This window comes from Antrostomus carolinensis, unplaced genomic scaffold, assembly GCF_000700745.2.
Source record: "Antrostomus carolinensis isolate BGI_N321 unplaced genomic scaffold, ASM70074v2 scaffold13244, whole genome shotgun sequence".
Taxonomy (NCBI): domain Eukaryota; kingdom Metazoa; phylum Chordata; class Aves; order Caprimulgiformes; family Caprimulgidae; genus Antrostomus; species Antrostomus carolinensis.
In genome coordinates this window covers 121241-146016 of record NW_010311486.1, presented here as the reverse complement: position 1 = coordinate 146016, position 24776 = coordinate 121241, and the positions used below count along the sequence as shown (strand labels likewise).

General features: G+C 35.8%; 1 protein-coding gene across 1 annotated transcript in view; it reads right to left on the bottom strand.

The window, feature by feature from the left end:
* Positions 1 to 1451: 1451 nt before the first annotated feature.
* Positions 1452 to 24776, bottom strand: part of LOC104524009 (myotubularin-related protein 13) — a gene marked incomplete at its 3' end in the record, with an annotated part of 112609 nt that continues 89284 nt past the window's right edge. The window contains exons 15-17 of the mRNA XM_010166755.2: positions 24403 to 24512; positions 22749 to 22898; positions 1452 to 1520 (exon numbers count right to left, since the gene is read on the bottom strand). Coding sequence (XP_010165057.2) covers positions 1452 to 1520; positions 22749 to 22898; positions 24403 to 24512 — 329 coding nt within the window. The remainder of the gene's footprint in view (positions 1521 to 22748; positions 22899 to 24402; positions 24513 to 24776) is intronic.

Sequence of the window (24776 nt, the reverse complement as noted above, 5' to 3'; positions counted from 1 at the left end):
GGAATCTAACCAAAACACTACAAATCCCCAAAATACTCTCTGTACCTCTCAGGGTAAAGAGCTATGTGGTCTCTCTTGGCCATTTTTATTAGAAGAAGGAAAAATCATAAAAAAAAATTAAACTAAAGTAAATCTTTATTCATAATAAAGGACTAATGCAGTAGCAAGAATAAAATAATGGCAAATCTCTATAGCTCCTTAGCTCTTTCTCCACATTAAGTATTAGCTGCAGCAACAAATGACAACTCACAATTCTGCTACTGAAGGACTCAAAAGAGAGGGAACAGAAAAAGATGAACTTGTAAATTAAAGATGGGAGAAAGTTTATTTGCTGGGATTGAAAAATGTAATGTCTAACCATGCTAGCTTATATAAGAGAGTGAAAATGCCCTGTTGACTCTTTCCAGAAAGGAATCTTGGGGTATTATGTACAGCTCTAATATAAAGCCCATTTAAAGAAAATTTTTTCACAGTTCAAACTGTTAGAAGAGAGAAAAATCTGTAACTTTATACTCTATATCTGTAGTAAATACTGTCTTGAATAGGAGATTTCAATAAACTTCCTATGCATACCACACTGTCAAAATTGCTCTCATCTTCAGCAGATGTTTTTGTGTTGTATGACTGGTAAAGTTACACATTTTTAATTCTAAAAACTACATCACAGAATCTATTTCTAGTTTAAAACAATCAGAAACTGTTCAATTAGAATGTACAGTTTAAATTAAAAAGCACTGATTGATTTCTCAACATATTTTTGCAGAAAACTTAAGTTTCTATTCAGTTAAAATAGGAATCTCCTTGGCATTTTACTTATGGCTACGCATAAATGCCTCATACACCATCCGAAGGATGGAAGGTTATATTTTTCTTAGTTTCTATCACAGGTTATTAGTGCCCAGCTAAACCATCACAGTAACTACTATTTTGCAATATCATGACGTACCATTTACCAATTGCAAGCATGTCCATGTTCTGAACTTCATATCTTCTCATAAAATATCCAGTTAAAACAAGCCATTCATAGTGTTCTCCAAAGTCAACAACTACAGACTGAAAACTTAACATGTACTTTTTGGTCAATGCTTAACATGCCAAATTAAACAAAAAAAGTACTCCAATAAACATTTTTTACACAATAACATCAGAAATTTTTATTTTCAATTATTTTAGTGACTAGTTATAATTCAATGATAATTCTCTAACCCATCACATAAGCCTGCATTTAGTTCTGGATAAATCTATCATAATCATCATCACCCAACATGAGTAAGTGTAATTCTGGAGCAATGTCCAATAATAGCCTATAAAAAGACTTCCATTGATGTAAATAAATTCTAGAATGAACCTTCCTACCCACCATGTATCTCCTGTCACCACTTCCTTCATTTTAACAATGTACACAATGTAAAAAAAATACAAATTAGGAGTGGTTTTCAATAAAAACTTACCCTATAAAAAGCAGTTGTCAGGGGTAGCAATGCTGCAGCAATGCTATATTCTTCTGAAGATGAACAATCCTTCAAGAAAAACATACAAAGAAAGTAAGTAAAAACATTTTCAATGTTATGCATTATAATTTTATTTTTATCCTATGGAATTCCTCTGATATCCTTCCTATAAAAAATGTAACTTTTAATAACTTGGTATCATGTAAGAACAACACATATTTATGTGTGTGCATGTGTGTGTACATACACATGTCTTCCCTCGAGTTCTGCTAGATAGGTATTGCTATGATTCTTCCAGTTTAAGGAATTTATTAGCAGCTCTCTCATGCCCATGCCCATGTCTGAAATACAATTTCACCAACATAGTTTACATTAAAAAAGCCAAGTATTCCTCATTTAGGAAACAATAAAAAGGTAGGCTGCTTCCATTTGGGTCAACAGCAAATCTGACTGAAATGGAAGTGATGTGATGATCAAAGAATGTACTTTCCAAGAGCTTACGCAAAGAAACTGGCATTTATTTAATATGAAATAATCATCTCCACAACCTCTACAGTGAAAACCCATTCTCTTCACAGTCTCAGAATGCCTCATTCAACAGTTAAGTGTATCATTTATGTCTCTCTAGGTTAAAAAGGGTATGCCAAAGTAAATCAACTAGTAATTGCACTGATGAAAATAGTCATTTTATTATGGAAGTCTTTTAAAAGAAACCGGAATTGGAATGTAATTTAATATTTAAAAAACAAACTACTTGAATTTTTGAATTTTTTTTTGAATTTTTTTTTTAAAAACATGGAACAAAAAATACTCAAGAGTTAAAAAAGATATTTAAAAAAAAAACAAGATACTAAATTTTTTTCATTATCTCTTTTTGCCAACGCTGAAGAACACAAAAATGCACATAGTTCTACTAGACAAATGTATCACTATTATGCCCCTGGACAATGAATGGCAAAACAACACTTCCACCTGAACAATTCACTTCAGTGTTTTTAACATTCATTCTTACAACGGGCACCCTCGAACTCAACACTTCTATTAAGTATCTATAACATCTGACCAAATGCCAGATTGAAATATTTCAAGTGTTCCTCTGCCAGACTTTTCATTTATGCCTTCATCTTATACCAGAGCTCTCTGAAACACAGCAACTAGCAAAAAATTGGCACCAGCCAACTGTGATAGCAGAAATATAAAATCTGCATTCAGGAACAATCATGTCAAGGATCATTAGGATGTTATTTGTATTCATTTCACTCTTCTTTCTTAAATGGTTCCTGAGTGACTGTGGATGGCAGATTTAAAACAAAAGACCAAAAAACTCATCACAAGACTATTTTGCTTCTCATTACTTTAAAAGTCCATTTCATCCTTTGTCATTTTCCAATAACAAATATTTCATCTTCTATTACTTTAATCAACTTGACCTAAACAGAACACTAATGTCCATATACAGTTAAATAAAGTAGCATTTAGAGAACTACTTACATATGTATTCTGAAAAGCTGTACAAGTTCATAGAAGTGAAGCTTTATTTCTGCACAGTTACTGAAGGTTTTAACATGTTTAACTCGCAATGAATGCACATATGCTAACTGTGCATGGAAAACAAAAGGTGTGCAAGTGCCCACATTGTGTAACACATTCCAATCTGGTAGAGGAACACTGTGAGGAAAGTGGACACTGAGAAACTCAATGTACATTTTAATGCCGCCTTTTAGTTATTGAGACATGTATGTAAAAAAACCCCAAATTAGTCTGTAAGATGTCAGAACAGTAAGACTAAAGGACATAGCCTCAGCTGCTTTTCATTTTCAACTTCTGCATTATTTCCTATTGTTATCCATATCCTTAACCCCCATTTGGAATTTAGGATATGTATTTGTAGTTTAATATAAAGATGCGATAAATACTGTTAGTATTTTTTCACTAAATCTGAAAGCTTCCCATTTGAAATAAGACTTTACAACCTTTAGGAATGCTTGACAGTTTTTAAAGAAAGACATATCTTATTTCTGTACGTGTTTATTTATAACCAGGTATGAAATCACCCACACTCATTGTTTCAAGTTATCTACTTAATCCCTCAGCTGAAATTATTTGTAAGAGCTTTGGCTTTCACCCAAAATATACATAAAAATATCTTTATAAAAACTGAAAAATGCATCTTCACCTAGAGAGCATTCAATATTCCAAGAGCTAACATATGTCTCAAAGATATATATCATCACCACATAAACAACACAGTACATCATTTTTCCATTCCTTCTTGCAAGTATGAAATTCTCCACATATTCTATGTCAGCAGTACCCCCTGGACTTGTAGTATGGAAGTATTATCTCTCTATATATTTTATTCTCCAGCATATGGCAAGAAATGTAAAATGATCTCAGTTAGGAATAAAGTATAATACTGCTGTTTTAAGAATAGTGAAATCAATTATTTATCTGCTTTGTATCTGCAGATGCCATGGTCAATAGAGATATTGCACAGAAATCTTACCTTCTCAATTTTACAGGCAAACTCAGAACTGAAAATGTCATATATATACTGTATGCAATTAATTTAGACTCCTGAAACAAAGGAATCCAGCTGCCTTATATATAATAATGTCTTTATCAATTGTGAAAAATATCTCTTACTACTGATACAGAAGTAGATAAATCAAATACCATAAAATAATTAAAGTTGTTCCCCCCAGTTTGCACAAAATGAAGCCAAAACACATCTACGGAACAAAAATTGTTCTCAGCAAATTAATTTCCTAAAAACAGTGGTTTATGACAGTGAAATACAGACTTCCACTGTGCCATATGCAGAGTACTGCTTTGCATCCATGCCTAAAGGAGTGAAGACCCGGCACATTATTCTGGCCATACTGGTCATATATTCAAATAGTTGCCGATCTTTGTAGCAGACTGGAAGTGTTACAGGAACTCATGTACATTTAATAGTTTTGCAATACTAAATTGACAAGAGAATAATAAAATGAGAATGTTTTTCCTTATACTACGTACTTTGATAATACATGTGATTTACTTTTATGTTCTGCTCAGTTTAAATATGCAGCAAAACTGGTGGTTAGATATTGTCATTACGTTGCAGAACCGACAGCTAGGAAGTTACAGATTTTGACTGCTTGGATGGATGCACAGGACTGCTCTTGTCTGGTGAGACAAGGTTGGCTTTTGGAATCTGGCAGGTGGTTTAGGCTTCTGGTACTGGAGAGAAGAGACAACTCTTCTCCTCATTCTTGACTTCAGAACAAGTCCTGACCTGAACTTTTGTTTGGAAAACAAAGTATCTTATGTCATCATTGAGATGCCCTCCACAATCTGATCCTAGTGAAGAACAGCCAAGAGAAGCCACCCCAAGTAAAGGTTCCTCCTTCATCTGCTACTGAAGGTGCAGGCGCAGATTCAACACCCTTTGATGTTCCACTGACTACAAGAGCAAGCCCAAGTCAATGAAGCACTGTGACAGTTAAGCACAAATTTACATACCTTCCTGAACAGGCTGCAGTAATCAACAACTGATACTTAGTAATTAACAACAGGTACAAGAGATACTTCTATTTTCTCTTAGTCACATGATAAAAATCTATGAGAGATGTATTAAATGTCAGATAACATTTGGAAGGCAATTTTCTTTTTAAACCCATCTTGATAGTCTCTCTCATTAATCGCTAGCTGATACAGTATGTTTCCGGTGTTAAACCACATTCTGCTTTGGGCAGTAAGCTTTTCAGACAGACACCACATTTTTTAATAATCTACAGAAATCTGAGTATGCTGAAAACTTGAGACCCAATTTTGCTTTACATTCAGCAGTACTATAAATAAATGTAACTATTCCAACTAAAAAGCTAAACGTGGCAGCTCTTGATCCATACTTTTTTGGCAGTGCAGGATGATACATGTATGCTCTATTAAAAATCCTCCTAAAGTAACCCTCAATGCTGCATTGCCCCTCTTGAGAAGTATTGAATGCTGATGATTTTCATGAAGACCAAGAGCATTCATCACCATGCAGGACTAAGCTCATAATGAATCAAGAAAAAAATGACAGAAACTTTAGAGTCATAAAGACTCATAGAGTTTTTAAAGCACTCAGTGAAGAACTGTTAAGCTAGCCTGTGTAAGGTAACCGTAAACTACGCAAAATACATTGGCTACAAATTACAGGTGAAATATTGGTTCAGAATTCAACAGATTATTTCAGTGATGCCAAGATTTAATCCTTATTGCTACAGATGTATTATGTGGGCAAAAGTTTTACTGAATCACAGAATTGTTATTGTCGATGCACAAACCTAAAGCACAAGACTATTCTTTTTGTCTAAAGTAGTAAGAGACTTCTCAGTCCAGTTTAGAAAAAATGCTTTGTTTGTTAAAAGGAATAAGGATGCACCGTGTAGAACAACAATGCAATTCAAAACTAGAATTGAATTTTAATTCTCTCATTAAATTTTAATTCTCTCTTCATCCTCTACAGCCATTACATTCATATGAGTGCAAGCGTGGAAGACAAAGGAACTGCATCTAACCCAGAAGAATCCTCATCAATTTGTTTTGACTTTGTGGTATTTCTGCCTGACCAGGAGCCTTCATAATGATCATTACATTAAGGAACCTATCATGTCAGCAATAGCATGCAAGATGCTGTAGGTCTGCCATTCCAGGTAGCAGGAGATCCAATTCCATTTTAGAAGGATTTTACTTCCTGAAGAGCTTCGTATTTGTCTTTACCTGGCCCTGAATTCTCATAGGTTTGTCTGTCCTTGAAACATAGTGGCATAAGGGAAAGAATTCAATTGATGCAGTTTAGATGGAATTACACAAGCACATAATGTTCATTAATTTCTAAGTTTCCTTTACTCCACATGTTCACAAGTTAACAAAAACAACACATTTTCTCTATGCAGCTCCATTGTACTTCTGATCTCACAGCAAGCCAAAACAAGAAAGAACATTTTACTCAGGGAAGAGCTGTCGAGCCCCCCCGCTCCAACCTTGTTTCTCAATAAATACATTTCCGTCTAGAGTTGAGATTAGTCATTTCCTCCTTCTCGTAACAAATTATGTTTAGGAAATTAGGAACCTCAAATTTTATATGCATAAATTACACATTCTTCACTATATTTTTACTGTACCCCAAAAGCATAAAAACATTTAACTTTTTTTTGCAAGATACTGATAAACACAAGAATGCCATCTCTTGCGTCTAAGCACATCTGAGTTTCTTTAACAGAAATGCCATGCATGTTTCTGAATACTGTCATGAGGCCCATGGCAATAAAGTTCAACATACTCAGGCTGTAATCTTCTCCCAAGGAAATGGTTGGGATGCCAAGATGCCTTTTGACTTTTATTTCACAGCAGGGCTTCATTCACAGTGACTCTGTCCAAACCTTAAACTACACCAGCTGTGATACAAGGTCCTGCACAGTAATTTGTAAAAAGTATTTGACAAACAACATTCAAATGATAGAATACATTGCAATTCATGACAAAACAGTGATCAATATCCATTAACTACTCAGTTGGAAAGGGGTGATTAATTCGTAATATATCTACAGGCTGCAGCGCACTCCTAACGCCCCGGTAGACCAAAGCACTTACGCAGTGATTGCAAAACATAAATACAGGATACTTCATAAACCACTTTATAGACAGCCTGGTTAACTGAGCTAAGCAACAATGGAAAAACACTTAAAATATTAGAAGAGCTATTAAAATAGATGCAATATTTTAGTATAGTCCAGTTATCTATTAGCAAATCAGTTCACAAGTACGCAGCACACATTCTTACGCGTTCCAGCAGTCATTTGGTGCGCAGCAGCACCTCTTCTCCTAAATTATAAGGAAAGTCACAAACTTTCAAACGTGTAAGAATACATTCATCTTGCTTAATTTAATTTTAATGCTCTTTTCTAAGTTTCATGTGGTTATCTAATTTAATATACTTTTAATAAAGTGCATCACATCATCAGTGCACATTCTATACAATTCTACAATAGGAATTAACTCCTTAAAAAAAATCAGATTTCTATGGGTATGTAAAGTGATTCACTGAAAAATGAGTTTTTTACTTTAGAAAAATATTGTCTGGATAGAAGTGGAATTTTACATCTTCTGAAATGCAACAAGTCAACACACAGCTCAAATCAATTACCAAAACATTCTGTGTCTAGTTCATTGTGGAGAAACTGAACAAACAATGGATGATGAAATGTAACTTGGAAGTAGGGCTCACTGAAAATTTTCCATTGAATGTCATGTGATGGCAAAATAATTTTTTATGCTAAAACCCTCACTGACATCACCTCAGAAAAGAGAACTTCCAAACCCCTAATTTTTCCCCTTGGGAGACTTAGTCTCTTATCAGTACCTTGTAACTGATTTTCTGGGGAAACAGAAATAAAACCTTGGGCAACACCTAAAAGAAGGCAAGGAAAGGGTATGGGGGATCTACAGGCTGGAATGTGGGGAGTAAGTCCTCATAGAAGGCATTTCCAGAAACACGAAGAACAGGAAAGTGATTGAGAACAGAAAGCACAGGCTGATCAATGACAAATAGATCAACTTATATGATGAAATGACAAGCTCTGTAGCTGAGGAAAGCGCAGCACATTTCAGGTACCTTGGCTTTAAGAGGGCTTTTGACACAGGCTCCTTTAGCATCCTTGTAGGCAAGCTGAGGAGAGTCGGTCTAGATGAAAGATGGGAAAACTGATTGCACCATCAGACTCAAAAGACAATGGTCAATGGTTCCAAGTTTAACAGGAAGGTTAGTTAGGCTATATGTTAGTTAGGCATTATATGTTCAGGGGCTGATACTGTAGCAAACACCACCTAATGTTTTCATTCACAACCTGTAAAATGGCATAAAATGCATCTTCATCAAATTTCTGGATGACATCACATTTGGGGGAGTGGTAAATATGCTGGAGGGCAGGATTGTTACTAACTGGCATCACAGCCTGTCAGAAACAGACTGATCAGAACCTCCGGAACTTCAACAAAGACAAATGCAAGGTTCTGTGCAAGGGACAGGGTAACTCCATGAAAACATAAGCTACATATGAACAGCACCTGGAACCACATGCTGTGTTATACATGTCAAAACAAGACTGTGTCCCCAAATTCAGAAAAAACTACAAAATGTATTACCTTGGTTTGTTACTGTTTGCAGATATCAGCAAACTCCGTACAGTATAGACAGCTCCAAGGAATTGGAAAAATAGCTAATACTGCAGTTTAATTGAACAGGCATTCAATATGACAGGAAATGGAAATACTATGAAGTATCTCGGTGTCAGAAAACAAGCATTGTAAGAATAGCAACAGGCAGAAGAAGTGAACAAATTTAGAGCTGTGATATTACATAGAGGGTAAATAACTGGAAACAATGTGTAAGACTGATGGGGGATAGGAGGGGGAAGATTGTCTTGTACCAAGTAAAAAATGTTAAAAACATGAGTCCCACCAATAGATACACTCATAGCAGGGGTAAAAGAACAAAATAATTAGAGAGTTTAAGGATCTCATCCAAGAGATGGAAACTGCCAGGAGAGTGCAGAACTGAAGGAAGCCCAGAAGAACTAAATAAGTATATGAAGGCAAAACACTCTGCTTAACCAGCACAGACAAAAATGATTGGAGAGAAAGCTGATGCCGTTTGTTTTTTTTTTAAATATAGATATATATATACACACACACGAGAGAAAGCTGATGCCGTTTGTTTTTTTTTTTTAATATAGATATATATATACACACACATACATACATACATATATATATATATATCCTCAAAACATTAGCAGGATTCTGGCAGGTGCCCCTGGGAACTGAAGTACATGTTTGTGTGGATGCAACACTGCCTCTGGGAGACACATTTTTCACAAGCTGTCAAAAGTGGAGTCTCTTTTCAATACCTATTTGACGTCTCATTGCCGGATGGCTTCAGTTTTCCTACGCCAACCTGGATAGTGCTGAGAAGCTTTGCTACAGTTCTGGCAGAGGCACCAGTTAGTCTGCGTACAGCTGTACCAAAGGACAAGAACGACAATGACCAGCTGCTTCTGGAAGAAGTTTTCTTGGATTAGCTTTGCTGGTGCAGCTCCATTTCTGGATTCACAAAACAAGTGTCAGCTGCTGGAAGAGGATATTTCTGGGATGACCTGCACTGGCTGCAGAATTTCAAGGATGACAATTGGGGGTTTTGTGGTTTTTTTGAGGTAATTTTGCTTATTATAAGGTTGTGAACCTTGAATTCAGCCAGCAAGGGCTTTTCCATGCTTAGGCGCCAATGATGCATTGTACTGGTTGAATCTGATGGAACCTAAAATCCCGTGCTGCCAAGCCTGCTGTCAGACCTCTCAGTTTCTTAATAGGCTGGAATGTAAATTTTCTGTTGTGTTTCAAAAAGTAGTTGCAGTTTTAACAACTTTAATACATGTTTTTGTACAAGTTGCTCAATCCCCAAATCAACCTTGTAACAACATCAGAATAGGCTCATTCTACATCATGAAAAAATCATGCTACTAAAGCTCAGAAACATCCCATTATTTTGGGAGAAAAAACTCCCAGTAAATTTAAGGCTTTATAACCCTGGCTGATAAAGTCTTTTAAAGGATAAATGGTTCATAGAAAAGTATACCTAAAATAAATGTGGGAAACGGAAGGACATACGTTGTGTGTGATTAGACAGCATGTTGTAGAGCAGCGTCCCTCTTGATTAACACATCAAATCTGTGTGATCAAGGAAGAGTGTTTTTGCAAAGCCTAAAAAGCCCAAGAGATTCAGAGATTTCAAGAGCTGCTTGATTTAGTAAAGTGCTCCCTCCAAGATAATATACGTCAATGAAATATACACATTCTAATACAAATATTTAAACTATGGAAAAGAAAACTTAGAAAAATATAGTATTTTTATTTAACTTAATGTGAAGTATTTTAAGTGTTCAGATTACTTTCAGATACTTTCCAGTGCATGGGCAACAGCTTCTTTAATATGGATACATATTTTATTTGAAATCTTACACTTTTTGTGGTTCAATAAGACAAGTATAAGCACATGCAAAATGTGGGAATGGTTTCTTATGAAACTTCTGTTAAAAATTCTTTCCTTTAATGTCAATAAAGTGTTTGTTTTTCTAAGAATACAAGCAAAAAGAAGTGTGAGGCATTTTTTGTAAGAGATAAATAAAGACAATGGAAGAAACAGTAAAAAAATTTGGAACTGTCATCTAGTTGAAGAGGCACGTTTGGACATCCTTGAAACAAATTTCTGTTCTGTGTAAAAACAGCTCTGCAGGGCAAACACTACCAGAGGAAAGAAGAAATCCCTCAGCTTGCTGTGTGCACCAAAGAGGCAGAAGTGTAGCAGGGAACTCTGCTGTAGCACTGCCTTCCAGCAAAACTGTTTGTTTGATACAAGCTGTAAGAAATCTCGGTACGATCCTTTTCTGTTCCATAGCCTAAATCATTGGTAGTAGCAACGTCCAGCTACCTAGCCACAGAAAAAGCCTTTGCCAGCTTTTGGGTTGCCAGTTAATCCATTTTAAAACCCTAACAGATCTTCTCCCAGTCCATCTGACCTCCCTTCCTGAGGGTTTTACTCCAATCACCTTTCGTTTTATTCTTATCTTCTTGAAGTTATAGGGCAAAAAACACAGAAAGGGGAGTTCTGCTATGGAAGGACAGTAGATGGCAATCAAAAGATTCATAAAAGGCAACTTGGGGTACAGTGAAATATTAATGAAGTATTAATTCCCAACTACGCTCATGCTGTTTGAAATTCTGTCCACAGAATTCATATTTGGAGCGTTCAGAAGGATAAGCCAGATTGCAATGGCTGAAAAAGAAGAGTGGATAGTGAAAATAAAAAGTGAGAAGTTTAAGCATTAGCAATGGCTTTGGCATCCTAAAAACATCAAGGCTCCAATTGCTGAGAATGCAGTAGCCAATTACCAAATGAGTGCAGGACAGAATTCTGAAGATCAATAGCTCATTTCTGGACAGCGTGGCACTATTTCAATTATTATCAGTGCGTACAGTGAATGAAACACACAGTGTCGGCATGAACTGTCAGCCACGTACAATAAATGTAAATGTGATGACTCAAAAGATAAAAATTTCCAATCTTGTCTCCTCCTAACAAGAAATATGAGCATCTTCTCTTATCTTACCTGCAGTTCTAAGTAGCAAGATCAACACATTAATGGAAGCTTTTGTATACCTAAAATAATATGATTACTTCACCTGGGCATACACAAAGTTAACAAGAAAAAAATAAATTTAAAGATATAGTAGTCAGAAAAGCGTATTACCTGCCAAATTTTACTAGCATGCCAGTAATCACTGCAGTGACATAAAGGAAATCTGTATGGTAATATTGGCAATCATCAGATCATCACAGCAGAGTGTACAGTACTGCAACAATTTCTGGAATACACAGAAGTTCCATAACCCACCAGTGTCTCAAATCAAGACATGAAGAAATCTTAAATTAGGGAAATATCTCACAGCTGAATTGTAGAAAGTTTCAAAACATGAGTTTTCCAGATATGCCTTTTACTGACATACTGATTTCCTACACACAGTCAATTGATTCAACTATTTTGTAACAATGATTAGTAAAGTTGGTTGCCTGTCATGAGGAAAAAAAAAATAATTTAGAAGTCACTCTGGATTGATGATAAAATAAATGACAGATATAGATAATATTAGATAAAAAATGGCTCCAAAAGGATGATTATCAGACACAGTGAAAAGAATACAGAAAAGAATACAAAGGAGATCAAGAAAGCACAGAGAACTTTGCTTTGAACCTGCTTCAAGGGACATCTGTTCTGAACTGAAAGCTGCATGCTGACTAGGAAAAGAAATGTATCAACATTTTTTGCTAATATTACAAATTTTAAATGCTGCTAACCAGTTTCTTGCATACACTGTTAATCAAAATTAGTTTTTGAGTAAGTACTTCAGCTTTTATTTCTAAAAAAGTTACATATTTCTACAAATCGTGATAGAACCAAGCTTTACAGTGGTATGATACAAGATAAAGGTTTCTGTGCTAGATATTGAAGTTCATGATCAAACATTGGTCTTAGTCTTTTTAGTACGTTTTTGAAAGTCTTTCTTAAGGAAAACTTTTATTGGATAATTTTGAAAGTATTTAGGTATGACTTAAAATTACTTCATTGAAAATGAATTTGTCATGATTTCTTTCTTATTAGGCTGTTGTCTGAGTAGCCAAAGATGTTTCATCACTAACATGGAGATTACAGGCTCCACCAGAATTTCAGCTACCCCCAAAGGACTTCTAAGGTCAGTTTCTTTTTACTGACCGGAAAACTGAGCTACACACTTGCTCATTTTATTTTTTTTTAAATTATATAATTATGTTTCAAATTTTGAAAATTAAATAGGAACAGATGTGGGAGATTTTAATTTTTTGTTAAGATGGAAAATATGGAACATAGTCCCTTTACTGAGAGGGAACAGGGAACATATGACATTCCCTGTAATACCCCTTCTCTCTCTTAGCAAGCATCTCTATTTGTTTCTCTTCATGTTCCCAAGAGCGAATATTATCAGTAACTGAAACAAAAAAAATTTAAAGCTGTCACAGAAACAAGGCACACCAAGAAGATATGTTGATTAGGTAAATTTGTTAAACATTATTTGTTTCAAGCTGACCTGGAAAAAAAAAAAATCATTTTCCCCTCAACAAATCCTAACCCTCTTTTCCAAAAATAGTATTTACGGAGATCAATAAAGCCTCAACGGACAATATGTAACCTCAATGTTGTTAAATACTCAGAAAATTTCTGGCTGCAGAAACAATCTTTAACACGTTCTTGTGGAAAAACGTATCCAAGAATCAGCAATTCTCCCTACAGTTTTGATTACTCCTAGGTGACCTCAGATGAGATGAATTTCAAGTAGGCTATCAAAAGCTAATGTTTTTATATAAGAGATAATGGAATGCTAACTTATTTTAGCATATCTAGACTTACTTTTAAGCACAGAATGCCCACAGATTTCAAGCCAGGAATGACCACCACCAATAGCACTCTGAGTAAACTTCAGGTAGTATTGTTCACCTTTCCATAAGTCATTTTTTCACAAATAGATTATTATGGTTTGGAATAGTTAATTACAGTTTGCTGGACTGATTTTAAGTTAATGAGTTCTGATACCTACTGTTTTAAAATGCGCATTGTATCTTCAATTTAAAATCAGAATAAAATCTGGGCTGTAATATTGAAAGTGAATGTCAACAGCTACCATAATTTTTTACAATATATGTAGATTGTCAAACTTTTTTTTTACACCTTTATTTTCTGTTTTTGTTCTATAACTACACACACTTTTTGTTTACATAACAGTATAGTTAGATCTATTACTGTAAAGAAATAAATTCTTATGCTTTTTTCCTCAAATTCTAAAATGCCACATACGTTCACTATTTTATGTTTGTTGTATTCATGCATTTGTCAAAATTTACACTAAATACTGACAAAACCCATAATTGGTGTGTGTTTTATGGTATTTATCTCAACATCACACTTCCATTTTTGAATACAAGCTGAAAAGATTTCAATTGTTCAAACCAACGGTTCTATAAACATTATAGCAACCAAATTGTTAGAAGACTTTGAATGTATTTCAATGTTCCTTCCGTTCTAGAAATTACTGCATGTGAAAAATAAATGAAAGATTATGATCTTACAGCCACCCATTTGGAAACACGGAATTTTGTTTTTATTTTAAATTTTATGTATGTTGTGATAGTTTCACAAATTTAAAATAAGAAAAAAAAAATTCCATGTTTCTTCCATATTTTTATTGAATATAAAACAGAAGTCACTGATTTAACGTAACCTATTCTATTAGTAAAAAGCTTATTCTTTCCAACATCAAAGACCTTTTTTCTTCTCTCTCTCTCTTTTTTTTTTTTACTATGTTTCATCAGCCCACCTCTTTGCAGGCAGGCAACTACACAGCAGTATAACACAATTCCTAAACCAGACTTGCTTTATTTACAGCAGTGAGTAGCGTACAAGCACATGTCTGCTTTTCATCAAGGCAACCAAAAATATTTAGAACACGGAGTTATTAGGAACACTTGGCAACCACAAGGCCACATTAACAGCAATGAACACTTAAGAGCAGTCAGAGCCTACCACGTCAACGCTCCAAGAAGCGACATGGTTTCAATAAGACACCTAGGTGTGAGCAAACACACGCGAGCACGCCCTGCGGCAACAGCAAACACGGGAGGGCTGAACAACGTCCGGGGACAGGAGACGTCCGTGACGAGTAAAGCTGCTCTAGCACACGAACATCCCAGAGACCCAACAGGGACGGGGGGGTTTGTACCACTCTCCTCAGCCCTGCTTGCTGTGACACCCTCATTCGGTGTCTGGTGCTTACCACATTCTTACTGATCTCTCTGTAAGCCAGACAATGGCCTGACTGAAATCGATGCAGCAGACACAGACCAGCTGCCTGCAGTTTGGATACTACACCCTATTTTTTTTTTTCTAAAATGTCAACACTGCTATGTAAATGTCACCTAAAATCTGCTAAAATATGCCAAAAACTCTTCAAGATCATCACAGCTCTTAACATACCTGTTTTTGTTGCCGCTGCTCTGCTTCAGGGCCCGGATTTCGGCTGCGCGGTGCTGCTGTGAGGGGCTGTCTGAGGCTGAGGGCAGCAGGGCGCCCCGGGCTGGTCACAGCCGGTCACAGCCGGTTCCAGCCGGTCAGGGCCGCCCCTGGAAACCGCACGGCGAGCCCCAAAGCTGACACCAGCCAGAGGAGCCGTGGCACCGCCGCTCACCTGCACCTCTGATTATTCTTGTATTAAAACCAATACCCTTCTACCACCTGCAATATTTGCAATAAAATATCGAGCAGAGACCCTTATAACAAGGCCGAATCCTGCTCTGATAACTGCATAGAAACATAATGAAGGCATAATCAATATCCCCACACCCTGCAGATTAGAAAACAAGTTATAGCAAGAGAAAGGAGAACTCTATCATATTTTTATTCTGGCACTTTTGATCCTTTTTCACATTAGCAGCACGAGACCTGGTGCAAACCAGGGGATTCTCTGCAATTGGAGCCCTCAAGACACATGTTAGAGATGCAGGTTTATTCAACTCCAAACAGGCTGCAGTGATCATAGCGAGACTTGGGGATGATTTTAACATCTACATTAACAGTCAGTTTATAATATGTGTATATATATTTCTCTATATAGCAGGCATAGGTATCTGTATCACCCTTGGGCCTCGTGTGCACACGTGTACGTGTACATATAGAGGGAGGAGGCAGTGCGTGAACACAACACGTTTTGGTGAGAAGCCGAGAGGGAGGACAGCTGAAGGCAGATGTAGGTATGGACAGCATGTCATGGGACACTCATTACTGCTAATCATTCTCTTTTCTTTTCTTTAAGTAACAAACTCACACAAAAGTTTTGGAGGGTAGGTCCCAGCACAAGTCACAAGCACTTTCTGATTACCAGAAGTAGGGTCTCGGAAGTCTGCAGGGAAACAGCAATGTAGGAAGTGCCCAGCCACACATGAGCTCATTCCTGAACACCCCTGCTGGCACAGCACCAGTGTGAAAAGCACCCATGGTTTGATGCTGCTTGGTCATCAAAGAAATCCCTCACTAAAACCACAGAGTTAGTTTAACACAGCTTGAGACAACCACCTTGATGCCTGGGCACACATGCAGAACCAGCCAGATACCTCTCTGTGGAGACCGCTGCATAAACAAACCTCTCTAGTGCTGCAAAAAGGAATTACTTGGCCACTGCCACCTTCACAAGGAGACTGTTTGCCCAGAGAAGAATGGCTACTACTGTGTCAAGGTGGTCATCTCCCTTGATACCTGCAGAGTAGGTAACTGTGGGCTGGTCTTCTAGCAGCAGTAATAAAGGTAAAAAGTCTGCAATGTTGAGTGACATACATATAGGTAAACGCAAAGAACGAAACTATATTTTCTGGGTTTTGTAAAAAGATGCCTGTGAATGGATTTTTCATGGACTGTGTGGTCACCCAAATGAGATGGGATGAGTATGGGATGAGAACAGCATATTCCTCAGAGCAAAGAAAAGAAAAACAAAACCAGATCAGCAATACAATCTCTTACAGTGTACTTCCATTTTTTCCTACAGAAATTACATGATTACCATCAGATAAACCATGTGCAATGATATTCAAGCATCTTGCAATTTCATGGGAAAGAGACATCATCAGAAAGACTCAGAAACAGCATCTTCTTTTATTAAGTCCAGAACATTATAGGTGGAAAGTCAGTAGGATGTAAAAACTGTTATTTCTACATTTTGAGTAATAAACTATAGACCAGAGAAACTATATGATGTGCCCATTGTTGACCAAAAAAACCCCAAACAACCAAGTGCAAGGTTTAAACACTGAAATCTCCTTTCTTTCACTTAAATAGTACCATGACTACGTCTAACAGGATGAAGAAGATCAAACTGTTAATAACTGATGAATTAATAGAATTAAGTATAGCCCTATTAAACTCCTGTGATTTCTCTTAATTATGTATTTTCTATGTTTTAAAATACCTTAAAGTATTTTCACATACTGTTCAAACATTACTTCTAAAAGTCTCTACTTCCAGGAATGCAAGTCAAACTGAGTAACAAAAGGCAGGCCATGAAATAAAAGCCTGAAAGGAGAGAAAGAGACTATAACCCTCCAAAATAAAGACGTTTGGCAACATAGTTTTCAACATAAAATATGAGAAATGCTATTTCATTTAACCTTTATATTGCCAAGAATTTGAATCATATGACATGCACACACAGCTGATTTTCTCTCAGGAGTAATAAAATCTTTCTTGTTACTGGACAGTATTTGCAAACCTCTGAATTCTGACAATTTTTAAACTTTTTCTGGTGACAGAATATAATAGAAAAGTTATTTACAGAAGAAAAAGAAACTGAATATTATTTATAGAATGCTATTGGTTTTGATTTTGCATGTTAGAGTTTATTTCACAACAGACTGTATAGTAAGTGCTAGAAAGAGGCCCTTATTACACCAATGAAATTACACAAGAGAATTTCTAGAGGCAAAATAAATCAACACTATCTTTCATTTGCTTTTGGCCATTGTTGGAGAACAAATACTGGCCCAGATGTACCTTTGTTGTAACCTAATATAGGTGAAATTTTTAATCTTGCCCTGGTTGCTACAAAGACTTCCTACAGTTTTCATACTGTATATTATAAGTGTACTTTTAGAATGCTCAGTATACTCTACTTGAAAGATAAACATCTGCTTATTGCCACTATGGAAAGCCCTAGTGATCTATGAGAAACTATCTAAAGCACTAAAATGATGAATAATTACTCTATTATTAAAGATATTCCTCAGTTACACTGGTACAACACGTGCATTCTCACAGACAGGACACTGGAGCAAATCAGGTCCTAAAACAGCATTGATGACTTTGTAGGCTGACAGATTAAATCACGTGATTAGAAGACCCCAATCCTTTCCTACACCTAAAGACTAGAATTTTGAATTTATGTATTTAACAGTTTTATGCACCTTATTCCCACTCTGAGCACATTTAGATTAAGTACTGCAGGTGTCTGGGGCACATGTTTTCCAATTTGACCCACATTTGTCAAAGAAATGCATTAATGTGCAGTTAGGCAATATTAGTGACCAACAGCTTACAGAGGAAATGTGATATTGCAGTGTTGTAGTTTAGGAGTTTATCTTTTTAAACAAAAACTTTTATCTGTTCCAAGTACTGAAGGAAGACAGTCCTGCACTATCCGAAGAGAAACTTTCCCCAGAAAATAATTTATGTAGGAAGCCTTATTGTTACTGTTAATTATTTTATGCAAATTGTTTACAATGTCTTTTTAATATAAAAATTGTTTCTGATTATCAAGTACTTTACACCTACACACTGGGAGAACTTGCCATCCTCAGGCCTCTTTTTGCTTTTACTACCATTTTATCAAATTAAGTGCTACTATGTTTCAAAATACAGAGTTCACTTGCTGCTGCCACAGGAAAGTCAGAGACAATTGAAAATACAGACAAGCCATGTCATTTGCAATAAATTAAAGGAGAAGTATGCAAATTGAGCCTAGAGAATTTTTGCCGTTCTTTCTTAAAAATTATTAAAAATACAATAGGAATTTATGTGTAATTGCAAATTATTCTGAGGTAACCACAGCAGCAGATAGTAAACATGATGGAAATAGTTTTCAGAAAAATAATTTCCCATTTTTCTCATTACATTGCTATCTGTATGAATAAATTGTCAATCAACATACTAAGCTTTCACAACATTGTAGATGATTTTTAACTGTAATTTAGTTATATAACACATGGGAATAGGACATAACGCTTCTGCTTCACTATCACAGATATTAAACACTACTGTAATACAGGCTGATTTAAATGCTTCTCAGAGTATATGATTTGTCAGGAGAAAAAATCATACCTAGGGCATGACAATAAAGTTTTTAGCAAGTGGACAATGACAACTCCTAGCAGAGAAAAAAAAGCAAATAACTGGGGATTTAATTGCCCTCATCAGAAGACATCTGCTTTAATCAATGAGCAATACAACCTCCATGTCATTTTGATCTTCCTAATACTAAGAATAACCAAAAACACTTCCCAGACAGAGACATGGAAAAGTATGTTTCTAACACTTCAGTATTGACTTACTGCATCGTGCCTTACCTTAACTGTATTTGTAAAGCCACCTAAAGTCTACCACAAGGCTTGACATGCAGCTGCCTACCTGCTAAATAAGGCAGATCAATATGGAACTCTATTGTACTATTCCACAAAACACAGGCCTATTAAAAATTTGCAGTGAGTTCCTGTCCATTACCTTCAGACTGTAAATAGTCTAAAGAAAAAGAGTTCAAAAGAATGCCACTCTTGGACTGAGGGATTCAAGCTAACAAACACCAGAGATCTGCTTTGCTGTCTCTAGAGAAACCAGTAAAATACAACCCCGCATCCTCCCAGTTGCTAAACAACTAACGATCAGATACTGGGGGAAATACAGCCCAAGTAATTTTTCAATGAAATCAAACAACTATTAACTTGAAGCAATTGTATGAATATTTTATTCCTCTTCCTTAATCTATGCTCAAGCACTGTGGTAGCAGACATGTCACAGCAGATATAATGAGACCAGCAACAATATATATGGTGGGATTATTACTAGCATTTTGTTGATGTACTGCTTTTCATCTAAAAACTGAGTACACAGAAGCTCTGAAAAAGCATCTGATCTTTATTTTTATGGATTCCAGTAAAACAAGAGAATACATTCTATTAAGAGAAAAAAACCTGACACTAAGCAACCAGGAAAATCTTGAATAGTAATGGAGGGATCTGCAATAAACTTGCAGAATGCAATCTTCCTGGTTTTGTAATATGTCACACTTTTCCCAGTAAGACAAAAAAAATCAGTACAGGCCAATAATACAGTTTCTTGTTCAAAAGACACTTTCAGAAATGGCCAACCTGTACCTCTTGAAATACACATGGTTTGCAACAATTCACATTATCAGTAGCAGAGGTTTGGTGGCTGGGGAGCACCAGATTTCCTATCAGCATGAGCAAGTCAGTCAGCAGAGACTGGTAATTCCCAGGGAAAACCTTCAGGCTGGGGCTTGCTGCACATACATCCCAGCTCAATCCAGTGTGAATAGTAGAGAGCCAGGGCTCTGCCCAACCTGTCAGCTGTGCCTGGGACCTTCCCTCCTCTCACAGCTTTTGTATCAGCTGCTATATGCCTCCTGGCCACGGCAATACTTTAGTTTGTGTCTTACAGAAGCCAATGGGAACATGCAATAACTTTAACAGAAAAATGTGACAAGACGTTTGGTGGTACGGCTGAGGTAGTTTCTACAATCCCAATAGTTCAGTGAGGTCTTAAAGCAATACTGCAATCTAAGTCTCCCCCAAAATTCCATCATAATTAATGTGGTATTTCCCTAAAGCCTGAATACATCTACAGTTAAGACCACATTTCTTAAGTTAGATTTCTGTATCTTTTTGACAGACACTGTTGAAATTACTTGTTCTTATGACCCTTAGCTAACAGATTTCATGTTTCTGCAGCAAACTGCTGACTTGCTGAGTCCCACTGCAGCAAGGGCAAACTTAAGTAAGTTCCTGATAATGTAATTTTTTTGAATCAATACAGGGAAGCTCCAAAATGTCACAATTTACACATTGTTCCAAATATTACATTTGAACGAAGTGCACAGACAAATTATAAATCATGCTTTTATCTTAATAAATAATTTCATACGTCATAGAAATAGATGTACTGAATACTTGCTTCTAGCTAGCTGCCCAGTGTCAGGAGTTCAGATGTTTTCATATTGGCTAAGCTTACTCCTGAGAAATGGAAATTTCCATTTTATATTTTCAAAGACATGAAAATACTGTTGGAAGGGAGAAAAGCATAAAAACTGTGCCTCCTTACTTGATCTATCTGTTTCTTCTGCATGATCTGAGTTATATTTGCTAGCTTTATTGAGGAAAACAACGTTCTATTTTAACTTCAGTAAGACTTCAGACACATTCATTTCTGTTAACATTAAGGTCCTTCTTGGGTCTCCAAATCACTGGGAAGAAAAATAACATTTTTCTCTTAGAGAAAGATTGGATCTTATTGCTTTATGAAAAGGTAATGTCAATATTTCTTTCCTCAGCAAAGGAAATTTCCTCAACTCCCCATTTTCTTCTGCCATCTGTTTTGTACTAAGATATGGCAAATAAAAGCCATTTGTATGTCATTCCTATTGTCTAAAAACATCTCGATTTTTTTCATCCCAGGAACAATCAAAAAAGTAGAAGTAAAATCTGTGGCACATGTAGACAATTCTGTTTTCTGATCTGAAAGAAAATTTCTTACTCTGGAATACACAGCAGGTGCAGTATTCCATTGGCCATGATTTTGGGCAGAGAAACGCAGTTTCACTGATAACTTCAATTTTTCTTCCATCTCTGAAGCTAAACTTAGAGTTTGCCAAAAAAGCACAGTCTGGTACATGTTGTGCAATTTTAGCCAGTTGACTTCCGTTTTCATCAACTAACTGCAGGTAATTTTACTCCAAAGACCACTGCTCAGGCAAAGCTGAATTTTGTTCCAAACAGCAGAAAAATATCTACTGTGAACAAACAAGAAATACAGCAGACAACAAATCTTACATTTGATGGTGACCTGACGTAGGATTTGCTCAGTCAATAATAATTTATTTCCATACTTAAGTGAAAGCTATATCTATCACTCACTCTTTTAAAAAATACGAATCAACAAACTACTGCAAAATAATTTAAACAGTTTTTAGATTAGAGGAGAGTGGGGTTAAAATATCAATGTCTCAATCAAATCCCTAATTTGATAAAATAACTTAGGGACAAGAGGCAAATTAAAAGCAAAGGTGATCGCATTACAAATTTTAAAAAATGCTACTACGTTCTCAGATATCAGACTGAAAACACTGACATCTGTAAAATATTTCTGACAATGAATTGCTAAAAAGTAAATCTAAAACAGAACAAGTATTCAAATTAAGGTAAAAAGAAGCCATCCATGTATTTTACTCTCATAGGTAGCTACCACAGTACATTGATGTTTATTCAGCAAAAAATTATTTAATTTAACAGTAGAATAATTTAGTAGATGAACTGCAAACACCTTCAGTGAGTCTGACCAACTAAGATAACACCTTGACAAGCAGATGTACCACCATGAACCATGGAAGTAGAAAGTATGCTTTCTAACTGAAGTATGTTTGCACTTGTGATGGCAAAGAAAGCAAACTTATGGTTTTGAGTTTTTTAACTAAGTAGTGGGTAATACACATTTTAGGAGCTCAGAGTTTAAAATTACCTGGAAAAGCTAACGTCCATTCATTAATAAATAATTAAATCCATTAAGATATATCACTTCAATACTTACAAAAAATAAATTATATTTAAATTATTAAGAATGGGAACAGTTTTCTTTGTTTATTTTGTATCAGGCAGATCTGTACAGACCTGAGCATTTTGTCCTTTATCCTTTCAACAACAAAGTACCTTAAATCCACTGTCAAGTAATATCTGCTTTGTAGTACATGGTGCTATAATTTAATTATTTTGCTTCTCCACATCACTCTAAACAATTTCTTGCTTATCACAATAACAAAACAAAGACAATAAAAGAACAAAACCTTCATGTACTGTACCTGCAAAGCACAGTTCATCATTCGCACAATGTAGTCAAACTGCTGATGGTCCAGGATCGCTCGATTCTGTTTAACGTGCAGGCCTAATTCCTGTGTCAGGCAGTGCCGAGCTGCCTTTCCTTTCAGGGCTCTCAGAGCTGCAGGCAGGGTCTGGAGATAAGAAAATCTAAGTTTATGAAAATGAAATTAAATGGCACTATTCATACTGAATATCATTCATTCTTTATTAAGAAACTACAAGTGACAGTATAGTAAAGAATAACTTTGGAAATTACTCATTAGCTTGAATATCAAGCTGCCACATCATGGTTGCTTTAGCTTGAGTCATTAAGTATTTTAATTTTTTTTCAAATGCATTAAACAGTATTTCTCACCTACATCTGTAAATAGAAATGCTTGAATATGGACAGGCATTGAATGGATGTGAAAACAGAAATGGATTATTGTGCATGAAAACAAGTGCTCTATTCTGTATCAGCCAGGCCAGGTCTCGAGTTAACGTATCAAGGCCAACCTGCACGTTTTTTGATAAGCAGTGAATAACAAATGGCTTTAGAAGTGGCATACCTCTCATAGCAATGAGGCCACAAGACCATTATGCAGTTTACCCTAAAACAGTGCCAACATAATATTTATGTCAATGTTTTAAAGATGTAGGAAGTGCTACATCAGTGATTATCACCTGTAGCCCTTCAGATTGGATTTGAAGGGTGGTAACAGATAAATAAGAAAAGGCAGCCTATTGTCCAAGGACAAATTTACCATGCAGGGGGACAAAAAACTACTGAAATTTTCCAAGTGCCTGTACGTTGAAAGAGGTTAAAAATTACTGTGTTACATATGCATCAACACTCTTTAAAAAGAGGTAGGCATTTTATTGAGACTTTTCCCATAGGCATTTCCGTAATGTAACTTGTAAATCAAGAAATGCTCATTTTCTGTCTTGAGCTGCACAGCCTCAGAGATACAGGTGAAACTTCTCTGAGAAATCAAAAACTTTCTTATAATAATTTTACAGGCATTTTCATACATAGAATTAGATTTGAGAGTAAGTTTGAGTGACTGTTCTAGAATCAATAATTAAAAACTCTATGGACAGAATCTACAAAACCTGGCAACTTCTTAATGTGAAAAAATAAGAATGTCAAGGATGGCAATCCACTAGTACATTTTACTGAAGACAGACATGCCAAGTATTTACATTCATCTCTGAGTTCTACCAAATTACTGATTTTTAAAACCAGCAAAATTTACTGTACTGAGAAATTCAAAAGAGTGTTGGTTGACAAAACACTGAAATGTCTGGTTATGCCTTTTGTTTACATTCCTCCTAATCAATACTGCTAGACTAATATATATCCCTTTTTTAAAAAAGCTCAATTCTACTTATAATGGTAATATAAATTAGCAAAAAGGGCATCAATACATCCATGTAGTATTACAAAGAGGTTTTCAAACCCATTAGTTTCACATTACACACAGTATTGCATTTAGATGATTAGTTTTATTGCTTAGTTCATTTATTTAAATGGTTAAAATGATAATTAGAATTTGAAACAAGTTCTCAAAATGTACTTTGTGACTAGGTCAGTCTCCATTTGCTCATTAACAGAAGAGAGGCTTATCTGGGAAAGTTAAAATTTCATTTTATTACCTTTTCAGTCTCCAAAAATTTGTTTTCAAAAATAAACGAGATGCAGTTTCTAACAACTTCCAGCCTTTGTGCGCTGTTGAAAACTGTGCTTCCTTTTTCCATTATGGAAACTAACAAAGAAAAAGAATATACATCTATGAAATGTCTTCTGTAAGAGCCACAAAGACTACCAGAAAGTTATTTTTTTTAAATAGAAAAAATAACGTGCCTTCCATTTTATTCTGTTAAGCAAATACCATTAGAAGGCATATACAGATGGGAACAGAAGATAAATCTTTAGTTTTCCTATAGTATCTGAAGGAGAGAGTGCTCTGAATTTTAACTAGAGCAGTTCATTCTCTTTACTACTTGTTCTATTTGTCTCATACAAGCAC